This window comes from Equus asinus, chromosome 22 (assembly GCF_041296235.1).
Source record: "Equus asinus isolate D_3611 breed Donkey chromosome 22, EquAss-T2T_v2, whole genome shotgun sequence".
NCBI lineage: Eukaryota > Metazoa > Chordata > Mammalia > Perissodactyla > Equidae > Equus > Equus asinus.
In genome coordinates, this window is record NC_091811.1 from 56,797,175 (window position 1) to 56,812,369 (window position 15,195).

Consider the following 15,195-nt stretch of genomic DNA (forward strand, 5'->3'; position numbering starts at 1 on the left):
GCCAACTACACAAGGGGGCTGTTATCTTTTTGAGACAAATGTCAGTTTACCTGCTTTCTGGAATAAAAAAGTTAAAGAATAGTTCTGACACATGTAATATTGTTGTAATTATTATATAATAATGGCTCTTAATATTTTCTTCTTAACCAGGGTAAAATTGAATGAAAATACTATTACAACATCATGAGTGGAAGACATATATGCTTTCATATATTCCAAGCAAATAAAATAAAGATGCCTATACTTATATTATTAGAAATATTATTTCATAAAACTTAGAAAAATATTTGTTGCCAATTGTATAAATATCTTGATATAATAATTTTACAAGAACAAGGATAACGAGGACCCTTAGAAAACAAAATTTTTCCATTACATGATGGTTTTACAGGTATCAGTGAGAGAATCTCCTGTGTAATAATCTTTGCACAGCATCTTTCACATCTCTGTTTCTCAGACTATGTATCAGAGAGTTTAACACTGGTATTATAAGTGTGTACAGCACAGCCTCAGTCTTGCTTTGCTCTGGTGAGGAGATGGCCCCAGGTTGGGCACACACGAAGAACACAGTCCTGTAGAATAAACTCACCCCTGCTATACGGAAGCCACAGGTGGCGGTCTTCCTCTTGCCGTGGCGAGGGGATCTTCAGGACAGTGGAGAGGATAGAAGCATAGGAGACTAGAATGACAGTTGTGGTGGTGATGATGATGAGAGCAGAGAGGGTAAACAGTACAATCTCATTCACAAAGGTGTCAATGCATGAGATCTTGATCAGGGCTGCGACATCACAGAAAAAGGGGTCCAATCTGTTTTCTCCACAGAAATGCCAACTGAAGGTGAAACATGTTTGGACTATGGCGTTGATGCATCCACAGATATAGGATCCAGTCACCAGTTGAACATAGACTTTCTGGGACGTGTGCACAGGGTAAAGGAGAGGGGAGCAAATGGCCAACAAGCAATCAAATGCCATGAAAGCCAGAAGAAAGCCTTCAGTTATCACAAATAGGGCAAAGAAGAAAAATTGAGCAGCACAGCCATTGTAAGAATTTTTTTTTTTTTTTTGAGGAAGATTAGCCCTGAGCTAACTGCTGCCAATCCTCCTCTTTTCGCTAAGGAAGACTGGCCCTGAGCTAACATCGTACCCATCTTCCTCTACTTTATATGCGGGATCCCTACCACAGCGTGGCTTGCCAAGCGGTGCCATGTCCGCACCCAGGTCTGAACCGGCGAACCCCGGGCTGCCGAAGAGGAACGTATGCACTTAACCGCTGCACCGCGGGGCTGGCCCCAGCAGCTTTCTTTTTGTTAGACAAGAAGTTGACTAAAGTTTTGGGAGCAACGACTGTGGAGCAGCAGAGTTCTAAAAAGGACAAGTTTCTGCAAAAGAAATGCATAGGCATTTGAATTCTGGAGTCCATCTTAATGTCAGTTAGCATGCTGATATTTCCCGCCACAGTGGCCACGTAGAGCAGCAAGAACACTAGGAATAAGAGGATCTGCAATGTTGGAGGGGTCCTGAACCCCAGCAGAATAAACTCAGTCACTGCTGAGTAATTCTTACCCAGCTGACTCTTCGTAGCTGAGACATAGGTGGAACTGGAGAAATGGTAAAAAAGGAAGAATTGAGTGATGAGAATGCTTGTTTTAGTAAAATAACTAGGAACTATTATGCAAAAAACGTTTTTCATATCATATTGTACCCAATATTTTATAAAACACCAATGAACATAAAGAATGGAAAACTATTTTTTAAAAGTCTTCCTAGAGAGGAGTTCAATCTGATTGGTTCTCCTTTTTACATACACTTATTTGTGAATGTGCAGATTTGCTCTCTACTTGTGTTTTGAGGAAGTGAAGATTCTGGGAAAATGTCTGGAAACAAATAAGAGTTTTTTCTCTTTCTTGATTTATTATCAGTTTACTGCCATTGAAAGTTGCCTTACTCAGTGGAAGACATTTCTTACAGTCATAATCTGTGAGAAATTTTATTTGGAGTGAAAATCTGTTCAAATGATGGTCTCATTTTATTTTTTTAATGATTATTTAGTTTCTTTATCTACTATAGAAAAGTAATATTCAAAGATTGTATCTGTCTTTCTTAAATTAGGAGAAAGACTTCAGATCTTGACAAAAGCATCACTCTTTTATACATTAACCTCACGTCCTTATTTGTTTCATTATTTTTGTCCCTATGGTGACACATCTCTTAGTGGTACAGCTCATCTGCTAAAAACAGAAGTGACTATTGCTTATATTTCCAGAACAAAATGAAATCAGATTTTTATTGTTTTCCTCCCTCTCTTCCTCCCTTCTTTCCTTCCTCCCTTCCTTCCCTCTTTGTTCCCCTTGGATTTTGCAGGTTGGAATGCATGTGTAGAATTGTAAGGTCTTGGGCAGGGAGTTTTCTGTCTTCTCAGAAACAGACAAATCTAATTAGAAATACAAAGATATGTCCATATGACGGATAGAAGGCACATGGGATAAATTAAAAATAGCTATAAATGAAAACAAAGAAAGAAATATGTCTTTAAATCAGCTTGCATTATATTTATGTAGGCTTATGCTATTTTGACTATAAAATGTCCCTAAATAAAATACAGTGGAGAGGTACAGAAAGGAAGCAATTTTTATTCTAGTTTTATGAATGGGGAAAATGAGATAAAAACAGATTTAAGAGGTGTATTGAGAGTCATGAGATTGAGCAGCATAGCAGTTTACTGTTCAAAAATCTATCAAAAAGTTAAAAAAACTGACAAATGATAAATTTAAAAATTCGCATATTTTATAAATGTCTCATAAGTATAAAAACTTATAACCCTGTGTCTATATAAATTTATGTATAAATGGTATAATTATAATAAATAAAATTGTATGTGATATAAATTATAAAATGTCTCCATTTCTCATAATTTTTCTTGTTGTCTTTGCTATGGATTCACTAATTTTGACATTATTTTAACATAGATTGGGACTGTGGAAGTATATTATAGTCCATTTTGTCTACTTACAATATCCATTTCGTTGAAAAACTTAAAGGTTGAGAGAAATGTTGACTGATTTTAGCAGGCATAGGAATGGTCAAAATAACCTCTGACGTGGCCTATCAACCACAAAAAATGCTAGTTTCATTCAATTCATATTTTACATAAACAAGGATCTGGTTTCAACAGAAAAATTGAAAAAAAAAGGAAGATGTAAATAAATCTATCTAAAGGAGAAGAGTATTGAGAGTAAACAAATATAAGAGATAGTCTCAAGAATGAATTCTACTTCTTATCTTAGTAAACTCACTATATTGAAATAGAGTACATTCATAAAGAAACAAAATTGAGAAAAGAAGCAAATCTCTGTTTACCAGGAAGTTTTTCTGCAACATGGACTGCATTTTCTCACTGTTTACGGCATGACTCAAATTGTTAAGAAGAACAAGTACTAGCCAAAATTATAGCTCATCTCTCTCCTGTTTTCTTTTTTTAGTTTACTGTACTTTGTCATTGATTAAACCAACAAATAGACCTGGGATGAGTTCTGAGAGAAATTCTTTCATGGACAGGAAAACCAGAGTGGTTGGCATTTCCCCTGCAGGATGTTAATTAGAGACTAAGTTCTCTCTCACCAGTAATGCATTTTGTATCATAGTGCTAAAAGAAAAATGAGAGAAGAAATTACTAATTAGTAAATTCACCAGACTTTTAGAAAGTTAGAAGTGCTGCCTAGAGGACATGATAACTAAACTTCTACTCACAAATCAGAAAAATAGAAAAACACATTTGCATGAGAAGTGCTTGATTCTTCTTTTATTTTCATGATTGACACAGAGCAGCATTCACGATTTTTCCTTTGAATGGATTACAACTTTTACTTTTCGAAACTCATTTCTTATTTTTACTGTAAATACATCATGCTTGTATTAAAGGAAAATTAATACAGGAAACAATCTAAATAGTCAATGGAAGAGTTGGAAAAAGAGCAGGATTTTGAAGTAACATAGTTACTAGCTAGAGCAGGCAGTCATCTCTCCATCTAGGATTTCAAGGCACGAGAAAAGGTGGTGTTAGAAGATCCCAGAAGGCTGAGAATTTCTTCAAGGATGAGAAGCACGGTGGGGCTTGCCTTGTAGGTGCTAGAAACAAATAGAGAAACAGCTCGAGAAGCACATTGAAAGTGAAAGAAATTCCCTCTCTGCATATGTCCTCAGTTCTGCCATTGTCATGTGAAAGCACCATAGACAATAGATCAATGAGTGAGGGAAACTGGACGTGGCCCACTACTCTAGAATGTACAAGATTCCTCAACTAAAATATTGGGAAAGAAAGAACCCTACTTGAAAATTTTCAAGACTTCCCACAATCATTTTCTGTGCATTTCAAAATGTTCCTAGAGATCCTAGGTTATTGTGATAATATTTCCCTTCAGCTAGAAAAACTTTCTTTGACATTTCTCAGAGTGCAAATTTGGCATAATGCCATCTCTTAGTTTTCCTTTAACTCAAAAGTTTCCTATTTTGCCTTCAATTCCAAAGTATAGTTTCCCTGGATGTAGCATTTTGATTGGTCTCCACTCCTATCTTAAGCACTTTAAAGATGTTGTTCCATTGTCTTCTAGTTTGAATTGTTTCTGACATAAAGTCTGGGCTCTAACTTGTATTTCTGTGTATATAATGTCTTTTTTTTTGCTCGTTGTGTCACCAATATTCTCTTTTTGACTCATTTTCAGAAAGTTTATTCTAACGTGCCTTCATTTGTTTTTGCTTTTTTTTTTTTTGCATTTATCCTACTTGGGTTTTGTGAATCTTCTTGCATCTGTTTGTAGTTTGTAGTTATCATCAATTTTGAAAAAAACTTTGCCCGTTATAGTTTCTAACATTTTTCTGACCCCTCTTCTTCCAATTACATATGTAATATTTTCTCGGCTCTCACTGAATGTTCATTTTTTTCCTTTTTATCTCTATGCTTATGTTCTATTTGTTTCTATTGTTATGTATTCAAGTTTAAAATCTTTTCTTCTTGATGTTTCCTTTTTCTCAAATATTACTGTCATTCACTGCTTTTTGTCCCATATCTGAATATAGTTGGTTCACATATTTTCTCTAGAGTTTAGTTTTGGTTGTGGAAGACAAATCTTGCATAGTTATTCTTTCATGAGAAGATGTGGAAACATCTTAAATTCAATACTTTTTCAATATTAAATGACCTTTACATTTGCAGTATAAATACATATTTCAGTGACATTTTATTATTTCTTATATATTGAAGTATTTTATTTGTTAATATTCTGCTTAGAACTTTTGAAGTTAAATTTATGAGAGAAATTTATCTATAATTTTTTATTTTAATGCCTATATGAGACATGACAGACTGATAAATATAGTGAGGAAACATTTCCTTTGTGATTATTCCTGAAAGAGTTTAGGTAAGAATGGTCTTACCTTTTTAAACATTTGGAAGTAAACACTGGTGAAGCCATTTAAGTAAGGATCATACTTCGTGGGAGGATTATTAATAAAAATTTAATTTCCTTAATAGATATGTTAGAATTTATATTTCTCTTTATACATCATTTTGCTCTATTTAAAATAATTTTATTTTGAATCATCAATATTTCTTAAAAATATTGTTTACTACATTCTTTTTTTAATATCAGCAGGAGCTACAGTGATATCCCACTTTTCATTCTTGATGCTTGTGATTTAATATTGCTGGTTTATCTTTGTTAAGTTGACTAGGAGTTTACTGATCTTTCTTACTAAAGTCTTACAAATCTTTCAAAGGATCCATGTTTAGTCATGTGAATAGTCTATATTGTTCATTTTTCTTTTTAACTTATTTTTATCTATATTATTTCCCTCCTTTTATTTTTCAATCCCCAAAGCCCCAGTGCATAGTTGTCTATCTAGTTGTAAGTCACTACTTTCTTTTATTTTTTGTTCTGACTTGCTGTTTTCTATTTCGCATTATTAAGACAGATGAATCTTATTGATGTTCCTGCTTTATAATCTTTACCCATAAGGCTTTGTATATCCCTCTAATACTTCTTTTTCTGCATCCCAGAAGTTTAGATATATCGTAATTTGTCATCATTTGGTGTGATTTCTTTTTTATCCAATGATTTTTAGGAAGCGTTTATTTTTAGTGTCCATTCCCATAGAGTTTTCTAGTTATCTAATTGTTATTGATTTCCATACTAAGTTGAAGTGATCAAAGAACATTTCACTGAATGTTTTCAACCTTTGAATTTGTTCAGGGTTTCTTTATGTCTCATCTGTTGTGAATGGTAGTGTCGCTCATGTATTTATAAGCAGTAGCATGTTGTTATTGCTAGTGCTATGGTGGGAATTTTAAAGATGAGAAAAAGTATATTGGAATCTGGTACATTTCATAGATTAGATACCCAAGCTCCACCCCATGTGCTTTCTCGTTGGAGACGTTGGAAAGTTAAAGTGTCTTCTGCTACTAAGTTTCTTGACACAGATTTTTTTCTATCAATTATATCCATACAAACTCAGAATTTGGAAGGGGATCAACTTTTATTTCCTTTTGACTTTTTCTACAAGTTAGGAAGGTTGTGACTGTAGGTGGGCTTTTTTTTCTGCAGTATTTTTGAGTATTTCTAGAGAAACTATTTTGATGAATGAGGAAGCAGTGACATCGTTTTGTGTCTACATTTTTGATCCCTGGATCAGAGTTATGGTGCTGTATTTTTAAAATCATACCTCCAATGGTAGCCCTCTTTGTGAATTAATCCTATATTGCTCTAAGGGTCATTACAAGAGTGTCACCCAGAAGTTTCTCTAGCCTTTCCAAATTTGATAGGTCGCAGTTCACCTTAATGAATAATTTCCTGTTTAAAATACCTAAAGCACTTTGTCTTCCTATACTGATCAAATTTTTACTAATATTGTATTATGCTAAGGAGAAGCTCTACCACCATATCATTTTGCTATATCTACATGAAAAAAAATCCAGAAACATTACAGAAATAATTTTTAATTAAAAGTGGGAGTTTCTTGGGGCTGGCCTGGTGGCACAGCGGTTAAGTTTGCACGTTCCACTTCTTGGCAGCCCAGGGTTCGTCAGTTTGGATCCCGGGTGCGGACATGGCACTGCTTGGCAAAAGCCATGCTGTGGGAGGCGTCCCACATATAAAGTAGAGGAAGATGGGCATGGATGTTAGCTCAGGGCCAGTCTTCCTCAGCAAAAAGAGGAGGATTGAAGGCAGATGTTAACTCAAGGCTAATCTTCCTAAAAAAAAAAAAAAAAGAGAGAGTTTCTAAAAGTAGAATTACAATTAACTTCTGGAAATACTTAGGAAAAAATGGCATCCCTGTAATATTAGGCTCATTAATAGGGTATTATATCTCTTATATGAATGTAGTCTTTTAGTCACGTAATAATTTTTAAGGAATTCTTAAATATAGGTCTTGATCTCGTAAATATTTTTACTAAGGATTTTTCTAAAATTTTATTGAATGCTATTACTTCCCCCATTTTATTTTCTAACTGTTTATTATTTAAATACAGGAAAGCAAAGAATTAGCAAAACTTTATCTGACTGAGTTTGTGATTTTGAGAGCATTTGTCTTGTCATGAAATATGTCTGCATCAAGAAATACAGGCAAATCATAATTTGGACTGAATTTTTGTCTCTTTTAAATTCATAGCACATGTAATTTGCTACATAATTTAAAATATTCATCTAAAACCTCTCTCATAGTGTACACACTTTTCAATCTGTTTCTCTATGCCTATCAGTATGTCTGCTGTGATAATTATCAGAAAGTTTTTCTTTGTCAATGGAGAAAATAAGGTCAAGAGAAACTTCCAAAAAGATACAACCAGAGAAGAAAAAGGTCCTTGTTCTTGGTCTATTATTAGACTATTTGTCTGTATCTGAGTTACTGCAGTCCTCCTGGACAACAGCCATGGAGCCTGCACTTATGTCTCCGTAATTGACTTTATGGTTACTCTTCTCCCAATGGGATCTTTCACAGAAGATGAGCAAAACCTCAGTGCTAAAATATACTGAAAAAAGATTTCACAGGAATAAAAACGACTAAGACCATCATAAAGAACCACTGCTGATACTGTACCAGATGATCATGGACTCTGGAGGACACAAGGTTGCTATGCTCCTTCCGTATCCATGGTTATCCCACTATCTTTATTTCAAGATGTATAAAGTATATGAGAATTCAGGAGAGAAGCTTCCTTCTCTCCGTATTCCTTATCCTGATTGAAGCGTGAGGTCCCTTGAATTGATGTAGCTTTGAAGAAAGTCATTTACTGCAGTGTAAGGATTGGAATGTTCACCAGCTTCTCTCTCTGCTTCAAGAAAAGGCGAAAGGGTTAAGACATTTTTCACTTAAGCAACTACTGATGGAAATGAAATATTTGTAATAAAAAATTTGAAATATATGTAATGAGGCAATAGAATGCCTTATTTTATTAGTATGTTTATTTTAATAGAATGTTTATTTGGGGGAATAGTCTTGATCTGAGAAAATAAATGTATATTTGGAAATAGCTTTTGAGTATTTTATTTTATCCATGCTTAGTGATTTTGATGTTATTAATTTTAACATACCAATAACTTATCTACTTTTATTTTATTCTCAAAGATGGCTACAGTGATAACAGAAACTAAATAGACTGAGGTAAAATTATTTTAAATATATTTGTTACTGTCACGTAATGATTCAAACACTGACTTGGCTAACACAATTGCTGTAAACACTATCACAGAGATTATAAGTAATACTTCTATTTTGTCTTACACATAATATATATTTTGGATAAAGATCATTCTAAAACTATAAATACATTGAGGAAAGAAATTCAGAATGGGAGTAAAACTAGAGAATAAAACATGCTATATTTTGGCTAAACTCCCTGCAAACGTATGATTCAAATATAATAAAATAACTTCCCTTACTACTTAATAGAATAAGTCTCAGAAGTTTAGTGTTATCTAGTCCAAATTCTCGATTCTTCATGACATTAAAATTGCTTTATGTGCAATATTTAATTGTTACAAGCAATGTATTTCTATATTTAAGAGAATATTTATGTCATTAGAATCAAAGCCAAGATTTCATTGATTTGCCTTTTGCTTCTCAGCAGGTTTCTGCTATGGGTGACAGGAGAACAAGCAATCACTCAGAAGGGACCGACTTCACTCTTGTAGGCTTCACGGTCCGCCCAGAGCTCCACATCCTCCTCTTCCTGCTATTTCTGCTCGTCTATGCCATGATCCTTCTAGGGAATGTTGGGATGATGGCCATTATAATGACTGATCCCCGGCTGAACACACCAATGTATTTCTTCCTAGGCAACCTCTCCTTCATTGATCTCTTCTACTCATCTGTTATTGCACCCAAGGCTATGATCAACTTCTGGTCTGAGAGCAAGTCCATCTCCTTTGCAGGCTGTGTGACCCAGCTCTTTCTCTTTACCCTCTTCATTGTAACTGAGGGATTTCTTCTGGCAGCCATGGCTTATGACCGCTTTGTTGCCATCTGCAACCCACTCCTCTACTCTGTTCGGATGTCAACACGTCTCTGCACTCAGTTGGTGGCTGGTTCCTATTTTTGTGGCTGCGTTGATGGAGTTCTTCTGAGCGGCATGACATTTACTTTACCTTTTTGTGCTTCGCGGGCCATCAACCACTTTTACTGTGATTACCGTCCAGTTCAGAGGATTTCTTGTTCTGATCTCTACATTCATAAGATCCTTTCTTTTGTCTTATGTAGCATTATTATTTTGCCTACCATAACTGTCATTATTGTGTCCTATATGTATATTGTGTCCACAGTGCTAAAAATACGCTCCACTGAGGGACGTAAGAAAGCCTTCTCCACATGCAGCTCTCACCTAGGAGTTGTGAGTATACTGTATGGTGCTGTCACCTTTATGTATTTTATCCCTGACAGATTTCCTGAGCTCAGTAAGGTGGCCTCCTTATGTTACACCTTAGTCACTCCCATGTTGAATCCTCTGATTTACTCTCTGAGAAACAAAGATGTCAAAGAAGCTCTGAGAATGGTCCTGGGGAAAAAAAATGTTTTTGCTTGATTCTATTTTAACGTTGATATAACTGAAAGACCTGGACATTATCACAATTTGGGGAAGCACTCACACCAAGAATGCAACATTCATCTTAGAAATATTTAATCTTAGCAAGTTTATCTCTTTGAATTCCATGTACTTAGAGAGGAAGAATACATTTGGATTATATTTTGTCTAGCTATTGATTATAAAGTAGAATGGCTTCTCTATACTTCATTTTGGATAATGACAATGATTGCTGTGTCATTTGTTTTTAAGAAAGATGAATTCCAAATTTTCTCCTGGCTCTCTGAAGATGCTCTTTGGCATGTCTTATTTATCTTGAGGGAATAAGATATGTTATGTGCTTATTGTGCTTATGTATATAATTAATTGGTAGAGGAAACAAAATCTGGTTGATACAATAAGGCAGACAGAACAAAATATCAAATTTACTGAAGAAATCTTTTTGAGTGCTTAGTGAGAAAACCAGATACTCTGCGGTGCACAGTGTCCTAAGGATGACATGTGAGTCACTCTTGATAGTCCAGAGGCTGAATGAGTGACACAGTCATTTCACGGTTTCTCTGAATTGGATAAGTTACTCTTGAAAACTCTCTCTTTTTATAAGGAAACTCTAATGAAAATAAACCAAAAGTAAATGTAATTCATTTTTTTTTTTAAGATTTTATTTTTTTCCTTTTTCTCCCCAAAGCCCCCCAGTACATAGTTGTATATTCTTCATTGTGAGTCCTTCTAGTTGTGGTATGTGGGACGCTGCCTCAGCGTGGCTTGATGAGCAGTGCCATGTCCGCGCCCAGGATTTGAACCAACGAAACACTGGGCTACCTGCAGCAGAGTGCACGAACTTAACCACTCAGCCATGGGGCCAGCCCCCTGTAATTCATTTTTTATTATATATGCCTTTGTGAGAATAAATTCACCAAATTTATATTTATTGAATTTTGATGCACTCTTTGCCCTATGAAAATGCCTAGGTATAAATAATTTCTGTTCTTAAGCTCACAATCAAAAGAAGGGAAAATAGCTGGATAGAAATCTAAACATTCCCATGGTAAACCCGGTGAAAACACACATATATCAAACACAAAGGACGTAGAGCCTCTAGAGTGAGAGGTCTTACATGGCAGGGAACACTTCCCAAGCACATTTGTTAAAGCATAGAGTTGAGCAAGAAGAAATAGACAGGGTTCTGTGCAAAGGGAAATAAATAACCATATAGTGAACTGTGTGAAGTTTAATAAGTGATTTTTAAAGCACAAGATAGGGAATAAGAGGTGAGACTTAAATGGAAATCATGCAGATGTAAATGACAAGCCAAGGAAGATGCCGTTTATTCTGTAGCCTGAGGGTAAGCATTGGAGATTTTTAAGAAACGTGGTATTGTATTCAAATTGGCCTTTTACAAAAATCACACTGATAGCTTTGTGGAAGATAAATATTCACAGGGAGAAGGTAGTCAGAACAGAAAGCGTGCGGTCATCCAAGTAAGAGCTTATGGTGGCTTTAACAAAGGCAGTCATATTAGAGATAGTGAAGAGAGGGATTATGTTTAAAATGGCAGGTACACTCAGCTGAATATTGATTGATGGTTGATAAAATAAGAATGAAGTAGAAGTGAATAATGGCTTCTAATGTTTGTGCTTCTCTGACTTGGGAAATGCTACCTCAAAAAATGAGGAGGAAAATATAAGTGTTAAGAGTTAATTGTTAACTTAGTTAAGAAAATAATCTCGGGAGTGAGACTGATCTTTCAAATTCTGTTTCTTCCTCTGCAACTTTAGGCAGGTTACATAATGTCTCTGCATGTTTTTATTTCCTTATGTAAAATGGGGTGCATAATAGTATCTACATCTTAGAATTACTTGCAGGATTAAATTATACAAATTTCAAATAGATTCATTAAATCTATATATTTCACTGCTACATTTGTTCTTTCCTCAGGCCCTTATGTAACTGAAAGTTTGGTATCTGAACCCGATGCCAATCCAAATAACGAGAACAGAGTCTTGAGTGGAGAGGAAAGGCTTTTACTATGCCAGGCACAGGGAGCAAAGCAAGGGCTCATGCCTCTAAAAATTGCTAGCTCCCCGATGAGGAACGGGTAGGGATTTTTCTTTGGGGTTTTGGGTAGGGGAGGGGCGCATGTAGCTTGTGCAGCTCGCTGCTTTCCCACCAGCCTGCGTTTGGCCTTGAGAGGCTGCTTGCAGCCAGGCGGGGGGATGGTGAGATAGGAGGATGGCAGGTGGGCGTCCTTTGCCGTTTTGTCTCGTCTTCCTGTTTGAGGCGGGTTTGAGCACCGGGAGTGAGGAGTTGAGGTCTGGGAAGCCTCTGCTCCTTGATATTCTTGAGACAGCAGCTTTCCTGGCAAACTTCAAGGACACATGATCAGCTAAACTTTAGTGTGCCTCCAACTCCAGGCCACCTGGGCTTTGAACAATTTGTAACTCCCATTTAGTTGTAAAGCTCAACGAGTCAAAGTTTAAAGAAACAGGTATTTGCATGTGAGTGGAGCTAGAGAAGCAGGAAAGCGGGTGGTGGGTTTTAGTTTTAACCCCATATACGCTGGGTTCAATGTGGGGGAACTGATATCAGGGCTGATGTTAAGAGCCTGTAACACTTAGAACTATGTCATGTTAAGTCTCGGAGAGGAAGACAATAATTTTCTCTGCCTCTCTCCTTTACTCTCTACCATGGAGAATACCTAATTCTCCAAGCTGACCTATGTTTTAATTTCCATAGACAGATCTTGAGAAACTGCTTAGTTATTTCAGTGTTTACCTTTCTTTCTGCTGACAACTAATATAAAAGACTTAAAAAATGACAATTAAAAATGAACAGAGCCACCCATTAGATGCAAAATAGTATCTTATCAAATACTACAGCTATTTATCTCTCTATCCATGTCTTTCTTTAAGAATTCTCTCTTATACTGCAGCAAGTGTCTCCTCTTTCACCTACATTTTAAAATACAGATAACTGGGGAAAATAGAGGACTCACTAGGTAGAAAAGCTGTATGAATATTTTTGGGTTCAGTGGTCACTTTGCTAAAGTGGCATCTTGTGTTTCTCCTGAGATGAAGTAGAGAGATTTTTAGGTTCAAAGAGGCATATTTTACCAGCCCTCCTCTGGGAGTACAATGCAGAATCCTTCAGGGAGCACTCTGAGTCCTATAATGGAGCACGCCTGCAATGAAAGAGGCTCCTGATTCCTTATAATTCCAGCTATCCTAAGGCCCAGACGCAGGGTCCTCGTCCAGGGGATATTAGTAATCTTATATTAAACTGAGAAAGAAATCATAACAATGGTTGGTGTCAAAGGAGAAGAATGTTCCTCTCTATTCACTGTGTCTGTACCACCTGCCAACCATCAGCAGATCCCAAACATACACAGAAATACAAACATAGCAATAGTCTCTCTTTCCCTCTCTCTCTCTTTCGCAGACACATGCGCGCGCACACACACACACACACACATACCAGGACACCTTTGAGAAAACACCAATAATTGATTCTCCTCCTATGTGTCGAATATCGTAGGCTGGCTCAGAAAAGAATCTTCAGGCTGAGGTAGAGGCTAATGACCCCACCAGCAGAGTATTTACATAGTATTTTTCAGTGCTGACCTTTATCCTTCCTTTCCTGATGTCAAGTAATTGCTGACATTACTACATGAATTAAATCAGGTCTATTCTATTTTTTGGAACTTACTCTTCTTATTTTACTTTTGACTCAAGGACAATGGATGTGCTGTACAGAGTAAGTTCTGAAAACAAAAGTGAGATTGAAAAATAATAATGATTACCATGTTAATAAAATTGATCAAAATATCATTAATGCATACATACATATACGTATATGTGTGATTCTCTAAATATGATATATGTATTATGAGACTGTGTATAAAATAATCAAAGTTGTAGTACAAGTCACATACAAAATCATTTTAATAATATCTAGTGATTTTTTTTGATTTAGTAATTACTGGGTATTTTTTTGAAGCATCATTTTTAGCACCCAAATAGCAATCTCATCTAAAACATATTCAAACTCATCTAGTGACTTCCCATTAAATTTATAATTATAGGTGATGGTGGTGTCAATAACTAGTAAAGTTTTCCTAACTTAAATGATAGTGTTTATGTTTGTGAATCCTCACTCACTTTCTGCTCCACTAACAATAATTTTATTAAAAGCTTTTAGCCTACTTTTAGCATTGAGATTTTTTATATTATAAATATCTTCTATTGTCTTGAGTAGTTTTCTGTTCTTTAGGTTAAAATTAAATCTTCAGTTCAAAAAACGGAGACTTCTGTCATGGGTCTAAAATGCTAGTCCTAGGATCTGAAAAAGCAGCTCTGCTCATGATTATTTTTATTTATCTATTTATTTATTTGTGAGGAAGATTGGCTCTGAGCTACATCTGATGTCAATCTTCCTCATTTTCTTTTTTTTGGCTTGAGGAAGATTTTCCTGAGCTAACATCTTCCTCAGTCCTCCTCCACTTTGCATATGGGATGCTGCCACATCACGGCCTGATGGGTGGCATGTAGGCCCTTGCCCAGGAACCATGAACCTGGGGCCCTAGAAGCAGAGTATGCAAACTTAACCACTATGCCACTGGGCTGACCCTGCATTATTTTTTCATAAAGGTTTTATTGAGCAATAACTAGTGTGAAATGAACTTTATTCATTCAGAGTGTACCTTTCTGTGAGTTTTGACAGTTTTATACATCAGTGAAACCATCACCACATGAAACTACAGAGCATTTCCATCGCCTCCAAAAGATTTATCCTGCCCCTGTTTTAGTCCATACTTCCTTCCAAATCCATTCCCAAATAACCAGTAATCTGATTATTTCTGTACATATATATGTAGATGAACACACACACACACACAGTATGTACTCCTTTGTGTCACGATTTACACAAAGTAAAATGATTTTAGGATTCATTCATTTTGTCATGTGTGTAAGTAATTCATTCTTTTTATTGCTGAGTATATTTCTTTTTACATTGTACACATATACCAAATTTTGCTTATGCAATCTTAAATTGATGGGCAATTGAGGTATTTTCAGTTCTTAGGTATCGTGAATAAACCCGATATGAATATTCACATACATG

At 35.8% G+C, this 15,195-nt stretch overlaps 1 protein-coding gene and 1 pseudogene across 1 annotated transcript; one reads left to right on the forward strand and one right to left on the reverse strand.

Annotated features, from left to right (window-relative positions):
• Positions 1-394: 394 nt before the first annotated feature.
• LOC123279991 (olfactory receptor 9S13-like) lies at positions 395-5,470 on the reverse strand (annotated as a pseudogene).
• A 3,638-nt stretch (positions 5,471-9,108) lies between these two features.
• Positions 9,109-10,074, forward strand: LOC106828035 (olfactory receptor 9K2-like). Its single transcript, XM_014836273.3, has one exon. It carries the CDS (start codon positions 9,133-9,135, stop codon positions 10,072-10,074), a length of 942 nt encoding a protein of 313 aa, XP_014691759.3. The 5' UTR covers positions 9,109-9,132.
• The last annotated feature ends 5,121 nt before the right edge of the window (positions 10,075-15,195 follow it).